Below are 11,348 nucleotides of genomic sequence, written 5' to 3'. Positions count from 1 at the left end.
TTTATGTATTTGTATTATTTGTATACATTATATTTATTTATATTTGTTATTTTGATATATTAAAACTATATTGTAATTAAAAAAATAGCCAAGCAATGCACCTACATTTTAATATTAGTGTAAATAATAATATATATATATTTAGGTTCTAAAAGTTTTTACGAGCTGGAGTAATGCTGCAACAAACGGGGGCGCATTAATTGCTTATTTATCGCTACCATAGCGATTTCTATAATATAATATAATACAAAATAATATAATAATAGATTATAATATAATATATAATATAATATGGATCAGTGAGACTCGGACATGTACTATGCTGCGTGGTTCAATATGGAACCATTCTGAAAGATTTAGTACGATTCGTGAAAGAATCACTTCAGACTGGTATGGTGATGTGAACAACCATCCGATTCATAAGAATGATTCGGAAGTCGCTAGATGGTGGTCAGAGGGTTAAATGCAAATAAGCAATTCGAGCCCCCGACACTCCTTTGCTTACTATATCTCCGCCTATCTGAGATCACCGAGGGCATACTGTCACCATATTTCACTGTACACAAAATTAGGCCTTTAATTTGCAGACATGGCGACTCTAAAAGCGCTATCTAGATTGGAGAGTGTGATCATCAGGAACGTGACAGCGACGATCAAGACGAACATCTCGCGATTATCCGTTGGCAAGGTCAGTGTTTACAATCATAAGACGGTGCATTCGAAGTTTTGCATGATGTTGAACCTGTCGGTGCTTCTATTTTTGCTCCACTTTCCAATGCATGGCGAAGACGGAGTGCAGATCGTATTAGAAGGCTATATAAGTAATCTCATATTATATATATATATATGATGTGTGTGCTTTAGTCTAAAACTGATGTTTTGCAACGGTTATATATTCACCTGATGTCAAAAGCTTGTCTAATTGCTAATCTCAGAGACTAGTAAACACTATTCATTTTGTGCTGCATTGTGTTTCCTCAGCAAACCATTTAAAGAGCATCAGCATACTTTTGACCTTGATTTCCAGTCACAACCAATCATTCATGTTTCTTTTCATGTATTTGTTTTATTGTTGACCTGGAAACAAATGGTCACTAAGAAATTCTGTCATAAGGAATAACCACCATAGATTTTATCAATAACTTTCATAAAAATGCTAGTTTTTAAAACTAGGACAACCAACTTGACCGCATTGCCAACACCATTTCTTGATTAACAGTAACCTAACTCTGCTCTCTCCTACTCATACACCTTCCCTTTTGTTCCACCCACCAGATTTGGCTTATTATATCTCACAACATGTGAACTAGACCACTGTAATAACTATTTCTCAGAACAAGGAGACGAATACTCCCTGACCGCTGAGCCTAGTTTTTAAAGTCATATAGTTATGACAGAGTCCCATGCTAGTGTCATGTGGCTGTGAGGTTCATCAGGTTGTTCTGTATGCAGTCGGAGCAGAAACCTTTGAATGACTGTTTCAAGGAATAACAGTGGTAATGATCATACATGGTTTCTTTGTTGAGTGAGTTATTATGGTCTTTGGAAAACTACTATAACTCAGTATTTTTGTATGTTATTATTTGGTAATAGTGCTTAAGGCTGACATATACCAAACAGAAGCAGATGAATTATTTATTGAGGCCGAGAGATAAGTGTTCAGCTGTTTCCTCTCCTCGTCCTTTGGTGGAGCTTTTGTGAGGTCAAACACACACTGTTGTGTCAACAAATAAAGATATAAATGAAATGGACGTCTTGGCTGGACTCCTGGGGTTTATTTGGCACGTGCAAATCAGCATGGGAAAGTGGTCAAACTGCTGTAGCTGACCGAGGAAATGGATCTTATGTTTATTTTAATTCACATTTCTATTAAGATTCCACTGCCTCGTGAGAGGCGCAGGGCTCATGAATGGACAAGTTAACCTCTGATCTATGTAGTATTTGTATTCCACTAGGCTGTATTCCTCAAATCACTACTTGTATGGGATTTTCTAAAAGAAGATAGCCAGGGAGCTTAAAGGATTTCAAGTGTTGAACAGATTCATTGACTGTGAATTCAGATGTGTAATCTCTTGCTTTAAATTTAAATTTGTTGCCTTTTAATATGTTCAGCCTGCTTCATTCACCCTTCTAAATTTCTGTTGTTAGCAGACATGTGGCTGTTACTTTTCCACTTCAAATCAACGGTCCCGACAGTTTTATTCAGACCCCCTTGAAGCAGTCAAAGATATTCCTAATGGAGCGACTATTCTTGTGGGAGGTAAGGGTTATGATTTATCATCATCTCAACCTTTACCATTCACAAGTTTTGCGGTCAGTAATATTTTGTTAAATGTTTTTAAAAGAAGTCTCTTATGCAAGAGCTGGTAGTCCTTTACTCCAGTCTTCAGTGTCACACGATCCATCAGATATCATTCTGTAATGCTGATTTGGTGTTCAAGAAACATTTCTTCTCTTTAGGTTTCCTTGCTAAATTAAAGTATTAAATTATTATTATTATTATTATTATCATCATTATTGTATATTATATTATATTATATTACAACTGAATAGCCTTGATAAATAGCTGACAACAACCATTTTTTTAAAATTCTTTAGTATCCTTTCCTCTCATTCACAGGTTTTGGCCTGTGCGGTATTCCAGAAAATCTGATCAACAGTTTGCTTAAGACAGGAGTTAAGAGCCTGACTGCAGTCAGCAATAATGCAGGGTAAGCCTTTTTATATGTCAACAACAACTTAAACCAAGCCAAAAACTGTGATTGCACTGAATTCGACCAACTTTCTTACTCCACTAGTTGGCCTAACACTGAGCTCCTGTACGTCCTGACACATGCAAACAACAGAAACCGCTTATATTTAAGTATTAATACCACTGAAGTATTAAAATCCGTTGGAGCCTTTTGAGAATTTGAAAAATAACCAAAACAATAAGATACAACTCCATAACCTCAGTTGTTCTCTAGATGTCGCTACAAGAATTTCTCCCTTAAATGACATTGAGAATGTGTGCTCAACTGACCACAAATAGAAAGAGATTGCCAGTATGAAGCATCGCACAACCTTTTTTTTCAGACAGGATAAACAAGTCTAATCTGTCAAGTAGGCCTAGGCATACTGGTAAATACAGAAGAGTGAACACAGGGAAATGAATGATCAAAATTCCTGTAAATGTTTTTATTTTTTAATGGCTAGTTATACAGTCTTTTTACTATCTTATTGGATATTGGGGTTTGGTTTATTGCCGCTATGTTGCAGCTGCTGTGAACATGTGACTCAACACTATGTATAGGCCTCTCTGTTCTGGCATTTTCCCAGGTTGGTTGTCTATATTATAGAATATATTATTGCCTTATTTCTGAAAATGGGCCAGTTATGTTATTTGGGGTCATTTTTTTAATTTATTTCTATCGTGACTACAGAGTACAGTGGACAGTGTGGGTTAGTGCTGAAGATGGTTGAAGAAGGGGATAAAGTCCATTCGAATTTTCCTAGTCAGGCTTAAATAAGACTATATACATGATGAATGCAGACAAAAAAACTTTTTCCTACACCATTTATTATTGTCAGCTCCTTTTTAACAAAATACAAACTTCCCAAAATCATAAAAGTACCCTTTTAGTTCAATAAATCTGTCTTTTTCCAGAGTTCCCTCAAGGGAAGTTTTGACCTGTTTTAAATAGAAAGTTCTCGACTGATTCCTTTCTTGAAGTTTATTTCCTTTCCATCTGACTGTTTGAGTCCTGCTGTTCTTGACTGCATTGTTTGTTGTCGTAGACCTTGTTCTGCGAGTTCTGTATCTCTGTGGTAAAAGTCTTTCGGTCTACCACAGAGAGACTTCTGTAATGTGAAACCAGCGACACAGCAGTGTTTGGCATTAGCATGCGTAGCTCGCACAGAAGGACGCCGTTTCCTATGCAACTTCTTTCCATCAGCAACCCCTGCTGATACTTTTAACGTGTTGCTCATTACTTAGAAATGGAGTGCTGACTTGTTTGGAAGTAGTTATTGGCCACTGTGTATTATCTGGTTACAGACTCGTGTTATTCTAAGTTGAAAGAGCTGCTCCAACTTTGTAGCAGTGTTAAAGGGATAATTATACAACAGTTCCGCTTCTTGAATTTAATAGGCTGAGATGTATTTTAAGAGTGCTGCTTTTAAGATCTTACGTCATTGGGACTTTGCAGTGTTTGACTGTCAGTCGGTATAATAGTGGAGTGGATGTTTCAGTAACTCTTTTGGCTGGTTACACGTGACTGTTGCACTCCACTGATGTAGTCTACTTGAATATAAGTGAGCAAATTTGGACGCTGATTGCGCCACCTGCTGGCGAGTTCTGGGAATTCAGGGCGCTACTCTCAAACACTGGTTTCAGACATCACTACAAGCGCTGTCCCGTCAAATAATGCACTGTATGTGGGTATAAGGGGTGATTTTATGCACATCCTGTCGTTTTCAGTAAATCAATCATTTAAACAGTTGCTCAAAATAACAGATTTATTCAAGAACAAAACCAAACCATTGAGATGCACTATACTGATTTTGCTTTAGCTCAATATTAACTTGCACTAGTTAAGTTATTGTGCTTTTTATAAAATACAAAAATTACCTCAGTAAATTCTAAGCACATATGACCTAGACAGTGGCTTCTTTTTTCCTTCTCACTTCAAGCACTAAAAAGCCTTTGTCGTTTCTCTGGCAGGAGAAAAAGTGAAGAAGACACATTAGAAGAGAGTTAATGAGAACATGGCATGACACAGTATGTCTCTAATTGCAACCTTTCTCGGTCCAGTGAATGAGTCGTGACATCAAGAGTCTGTGCTCCCTGTTGATTGAATGAACCTAAAAATATGAATGCGCTTATAAAACGTCTGTATTAACTTTCATCAAACATTTCCCCCTCATATTTCACCAGAATCCCTTCGGTATCAATAGGATACAAATGTCCAGATTTGCTTTACTGCACTGACTACCTTTAAAGAGGGATAGCCAACATTTTTATACCTCAGTGAGTTTCAAGTCATGCCATTAGTTAATGAGTGACAAAATAAGTTTTGAGTCACTGCTTCTGTAACTGTGCCAAGCCACTGCACACACCAAACTGAAGAGGTCCGACAGATCTGTAAAATGTTTCTTGCTGTAAAAGTGAGTTGTGTGGCCTTTGTCTCAGTATTCTCTGCGTGTTTTGAATTTGAATGACCTGTTTGTTACAGAATGCCCATTGGACACTGGATTTAGACCTGTTTAGGCAATAGGTTCAGCTGAGAGTTTCAACTGAGAGACTTCAACCATAGATTCAAAACTACATTTCAAAAGTTTTATTTTATTTTATTTTATTTTATCAAAATTAGTTAATATTTTATTCAGCAAGGAACAAAAACATTACAGTAAAGACATTAAAATGTAACCGTAAAATAAAATAAATCATAAACTTTCTGTTTGCCAAAGAATCCTGGAAAAAATGCATTGTTTCCACACACCAAAAAAAATTAAGCAGCACAACTGTCAACATTGACAATAATATGAAATGTAATCAAGCACAGACTCAGCATATAAGAATAATTTCTGAAAGATCATGTGACACTAAATACTGAAGTAATGATGCTGTTGAAAATTCAGTCTTGCATCATAGGAAGGAATAAATTACACATTGAAATATATTACAACAGAAAACAGACCTTTTAAATAATAAGACATACTTCACAATGTAACTGTTTTCACTGAGTTTTGAGCACATAATACTTTTTTGATTTGTCATGATTTTTTACATTTATTTATTTTCTTTATGGTTTACACAGAGTGGATGACTTTGGCCTGGGCCTGCTCCTTCGGACTAAACAGATCCGGCGTATGATCTCATCATATGTTGGGGAGAATGTGGAGTTTGAGAGGCAGTATCTCAGTGGTGAGCTGGAGGTGGAATTGACCCCACAGGTGAGACCATCCTTTACCCAAACCTTCAGAATAAACAATTTACCTTTGTTCTCAATGGCCAAGTATATGCAGGCTAAAGATTTTATAGGACCATTCTTCAATTTTGTTTACCCATTGTGCTGTGTTGATGGTAGGGCACGCTAGCAGAGCGGATCAGGGCTGGAGGCGCAGGTGTGCCTGCCTTCTTCACTGCCACAGGCTATGGCACACTCATCCAAGAGGGAGGCTCACCTATCAAATACAACAAGGACGGCACCATTGCCATCGCAAGTGAACCCAGAGAGGTCAGAGCTGCTGCTTTTATCTTCCAGTCTTACTGAGTAATACAATAATACAGCTGATGTTCCCACATAATGTTTGATCAGTAAAAGCAGATCTAAGATTTATATTGATTTCTATGTTGTGTTTAAGGTGCGTGAATTTAATGGCCGACACTATATCATGGAAAAATCCATCACGGGCGACTTTGCGCTGGTCAAAGCCTGGAAAGCGGACAGAGCTGGGAATGTCATCTTCAGGTACAAGTGTCTGTTTTTTTTTCCTCAGGTTGTTCAGCCCTACTTCACTTAGACTAGACGTTGTTTTCCATAACTGTACAGTGTCACACGTTCACTGGTGTGGTTGGTGTTTTGCCCAAACCTGAAAATAGTTATGTTCTCTCACGTTTCTGTTTTCATTTAGCACAATCCCACAGACTGTTTCACTGGAGGGAAGGCCACATGAGACACTTTTGTAAAAAGGAGACATAAACAGTACCTTGTTTTAGATTACATTTTAAACACAGTTGACAAGGCAAACTATTAAAATGACTGTAATTTCAAACCCAGTCATTTTATTCATTATACAACCCACAGAGAATAATGTTCTAAAAATAGAACTCAAATACATACATAAAAGAAATACAATAGTGACAGTTTTTTTATATTCTTTTAATATGCAGTACTATTCAGAGGATGTCTGCTTAACAGAGCTGCATTTGTTTGATCAATATACATTAAAAACCGTAATATTTTGTGATACTGTTACAATGTAAAAATAACTTTTCTATTTTAGTATTAAGTATTCGTTTCTTTAAAAAAAATCTTACAGACCCCAAACTTTTGAATGGCAGTGTGTGTATGAAATGCAACAAATCTTTATAAAATGTTGTCATGTTAAAACCATAGAATTAGTTTTATAAAAGTTGCTGTGTGTGGTGTGTTGCATTCAAAAACATTGAACATTCCCAGTGTTAAATCATTTTGTTTTACCACAAGGGTGCACTGTTTCCCTTTCCATTAAAAATGAATGCCCTCTTGTTCTGCTCTGGTTAAAGTTTTTAAGCAAGAGGGCAGCACTATGGATGATGACTTGATAAAAGTTGTTTTTGACAATAGTCAAACTGATTTTTATAGCTCATCATTCTGGCCTATTTCTCTATATTTCATCATCAGTGCCTTGTAAATAGAGGAAAGAACATTCCAGTCTTTCACATATAACATTTCACCTCAGCTCTGGATGTTTGTAAAGTTGGTTTTACAGACTTTAATACTGAGCATGTACTTTTTTTTACTATCAGGAAAACAGCACGAAACTTCAACCAGCCCATGTGCAAGGCAGCCAAGATCACAATTGTGGAGGTAGGTGGATACCACATGACCACATAACACATGTGCTTCTTTTAGATTCAGTTTGGTGCATTATTACAAGTTTAAAAGCTTGTACATATATCATATTATCCATCCTATGAATTCACTTGCCTGGAGCATTTATCTCTCTGCCTGTGTTTCATTTCATCACTGTTTTTCACATAAACAAAATAAATTGTCAGTTTCATCTAGATCTTTGAAGTCCCCCCCATTCACTCCTTTTTCATTTCCTTTCTACTGAGAGCGCTTTTCAAACACTTCAAATATGCTTTTATCTAAGCCTTTGTTCAAAACACGCAGCTACGAACAAAAGACTTATCAAAAGGCATTTTCAGTCGCCATGAACGAACTCCATTAATTAATATGGTTCCAGCGTCCTGCTCTTTCTCTTGCAGCCGTGGCTGGAAATGGTTTACAGTGTGAAACAATAACTGAATTAAAAACCTTTGAGTAGATATTTCTGTAACTAGTCTTCACCCTTCACAATCTGGCTACCAATCAATCCATTACTAGTAGTGTCATCAGGAAGAAAGACTTTTATCTCACTCATATTGTTTAATTGTCTTTTGCAGCAATCGTGTCGGTTGCTATCAGCACATTAGAGCTTTTATATTACTGCTTTTCAATCTTTATTGTGGCAGTGCAACAAAATGAGCAGTTATTAGTGGCCAGTATCATCTGACAATACGGTTATTGCAGTCCAACTGAAGATAAGCTTATCAGTTCACTAAACACCCAGTAATGGTTAAAGGCCTTCTTCAGTGTTTGCGCATCTGGTGATGAAAGCCGTCCTTCTAGGAGAGTGGATCAGTTGGCTGAGTGCTGAGCAACAGTGTGTATCTTGCATTCTGCCTCTGTTTGACTGGTTAAGATGTTGTTTGTGGCAGCAACCCTTCAGCTTTCACAGCAGGGACTCAGAATAAAGATTGACTCATGCCACGCTGCCATCACTGTTGTCTGGGGATGAGAAAAGAAAACAGTCATCTGGCTTACTACAGGTGTCTGTCTTGAAATGTTTTAAAAGATTAACTCCAGGATTCTATACTTATCCATTGTGCATATACAGTACACTACCATTCAGTTTGGGGGCAGAATTACCTTTATTCAGTAAAGATGCATTGAATTGATGAAATGTTACAGTAAAGGCATTTATAATTTTTCCAAATGATTTCAATTTCAAATACATGCTGTGCACTTTTCTGTTCATCTTGGTTTCCAGGAAAATATTAAGCGGCACAACTTTTTACAACATTGATAAAAAGAGATGTTTCTTGAGCAGCAAATCAGCATATTAGAATGATTTCTGAAGGATCATGTGACACTGAGGACTGGAGGAACTCTTACAGTATTTTGATCAAATAAATGCAGCCTTGGTGAACATAAGACACTTCTTTCAAAAACATAAAAAACAAAATATTATGCTGACCTTTGAACTGCAGTGTAGTTTGTGAATCATTGATTTCGATATAAACAGGAATGGGAGCAAACAGCAGAGATGACGCACATAATTTTCTGATTCTAATAATCAAAAATCACAAATTCAGGGTATTTCGTATAACCATGTTTGAGCAATACGTTTATATATGTAGGATGTGCAGAAATATGTCAATTACATTGCATTGATTGCTTTATGTTCACACCATTAACTGCAAATTGAGACCAAAAATGACAATTATTTGTTCTAGGGATGTCAATTTTTTGGTAATTTAAATGTAAAAATGTAAATTTATGCATTTAGTAGAAGCTTTTATCCAAAGCGACTTACTGTGAAATTTTTACCTAATTATTAAAACAATTGTCTAATTAATGTATTAGAATCCTGTTATGATGTTCATTTCTAATCTTTAATATTGTGTGTATTAGTGTCTTTATTATTAACATTTTATATAATACAATGTAATATAATAAAATGCAGTTGGAGCAAGCTGCAATTAATGAACACATATACTTCAGTTAGTTAATTGCATTTAGTTACTATGGAGTTAGTTAATTAATAGATCATATAATTAAGTTATACATTTACTTGATTTACAGGCCTAGTTAAAACGTTAGACCAAAATGCATATAGTGGAGATTTTGTGCAAATGCTTTTTGAGCGCACAGTGCTTGTGACCCAGTTTTGTGGATATGCAAATACATCTCTTTTCCCAGACAGAGCCATCCTGTTATGTGAAGATGATGATGTGAATCGTCCTTGCAGTCCTTGATCAGCTTATTATGGTCTCTTCTGTTTGATTGGAACCAGCGTAAGCCCTGTCCCATGTTTTACTTCAAAGAGACTGCCATTTCTTTTGGCCTTCACCTGCACCCAAGCTTGCATATATTATAAAACTACAGCATTTCATTCTTTGACTTTCTGCCAACTGATTTTTCACTCTAGAATAGCTGAGGCCATATTTAGCTGCGTGGAAGGGAGACAGTGTTTTATGATCATCCAGTAATAATCTGCCAAAAGCAGCAGCCATGTTGAATTATTTCCTCTCAATTGGCTGGCTGATGAGGCTTGCCAATGGCTCAGTGTTTTGAGAGAAGCATTCCTGTTGCCTGTCAGAGCCAGGCGCTGGAAATACTGATGCCACTGGAGGAAACTGCCACCTTGTTTCCTCTCATTATGAAACAGACAGCACGTCACAGCGTCCTAATTAACAGGATATCTGATAGCTGCGCATCCATAAAGCTGCTATTTTCCTAATGAATTAAAAAGAAATGATCATTAGCATTAACCAAAGGAAATGCAGATTGCCCGAAAAACAATAATAAAGCAGGTGAAATCTATTCGGCCAGTCGGTTGCCAGGCGACAGAAGCACGGCAGATCCGTGGCATTTTCCAGTTATCCTGTTATCGCAGGTACAATGAGGCCCAGAGCATTGAGGGGATGCAAGGGCAGTTGTTTCAAACAAGGCCATATTTGCTAGTCACATCGGTTCTAAAGGAACCAATCTGTGTTTTTTATTTTATTTTGTTGAAACGACAGGTTGCATGAAATGGGTTTTTCAGGATGAGGCTAATTGGTCATTGATGAAATTCGTCCTGAAAGGTATTATCTCTGCTCCTCCCTCTGTCCAAATTCAAAACACTGATTATCCTTTTGGTTTGTTGCACATAAATTACCAGTGCGACAGCTGGGGCGTTGTGAGCCAGATCAGGGATATTGCAAAATGTGAAGCCAGTAGATCGTAGCATTGATTTTTCAATCCTGTTTCAATCAAATAACCTCCTTATAGAATATTTGTGTGTCTTTATGTAAAGATTTCCTTATTATTCAGCAAATTCTTAGTTTTGCCCCCATCACATTTTGAAAAGGTACCGTCCAAGTGACAACTTTTGTTTTTATAAGAGTATAAAAGTATAAAGCAGCATCAGCGTCTGACTTGTGAACAGTTTGTTCTTTTAATTTGAATCTTTTCAATGGATAAACTTTTCTGGTTCACAAAATGATTCGTTCGCAAATCTGAGATTCTGTTCAGTTGGTGAGTTCACTGATACACTAACTCATTGATCAAGACATGATTTGATTGTCTGTGAAATTTCTTTGATTCTCACACATATACTATAAAAAATTTTTTTTGCTGCTTTTTAATGTTGCCTTGTGGTGGCCTTTTTGAATACTGTAAAAAAAAGAAAAAAAAAAATTGTGAAATTACTGGTCAAAAACTGGCAGCATTTTTAATGTTAAATTACATGAAATCTCACATTAGATTTATTACAGTGTACACCACATAAAGTAAGGGAACAGGTTTTTACTATATACATTTTATAGTCTTTTAACATTAAAATTATCAAAC

The 11,348-nt window shown here is 36.5% G+C and overlaps 1 protein-coding gene across 2 annotated transcripts in view; it reads left to right on the top strand.

The window, feature by feature from the left end:
* Positions 1–423: 423 nt before the first annotated feature.
* Positions 424–11,348, top strand: part of oxct1a (3-oxoacid CoA transferase 1a) — a 45,563-nt gene continuing 34,638 nt past the window's right edge. The window contains exons 1-7 of one of the 2 annotated variants that reach the window (XM_059503468.1): positions 424–688; positions 2,149–2,260; positions 2,621–2,711; positions 5,799–5,934; positions 6,069–6,218; positions 6,346–6,452; positions 7,493–7,553. In XM_059503468.1, coding sequence (XP_059359451.1) covers positions 590–688; positions 2,149–2,260; positions 2,621–2,711; positions 5,799–5,934; positions 6,069–6,218; positions 6,346–6,452; positions 7,493–7,553 — 756 coding nt within the window. In that variant the 5' untranslated portion in view covers positions 424–589. The remainder of the gene's footprint in view (positions 689–2,148; positions 2,261–2,620; positions 2,712–5,798; positions 5,935–6,068; positions 6,219–6,345; positions 6,453–7,492; positions 7,554–11,348) is intronic. The other variant, XM_059503469.1, reaches the window with a different exon arrangement.

The sequence above is a fragment of the Carassius carassius genome, chromosome 21 (genome assembly GCF_963082965.1).
Source record: "Carassius carassius chromosome 21, fCarCar2.1, whole genome shotgun sequence".
Taxonomy (NCBI): domain Eukaryota; kingdom Metazoa; phylum Chordata; class Actinopteri; order Cypriniformes; family Cyprinidae; genus Carassius; species Carassius carassius.
Note: the sequence above shows the minus strand (reverse complement) of the source record. Positions and strands in the feature narration are given on the sequence as shown.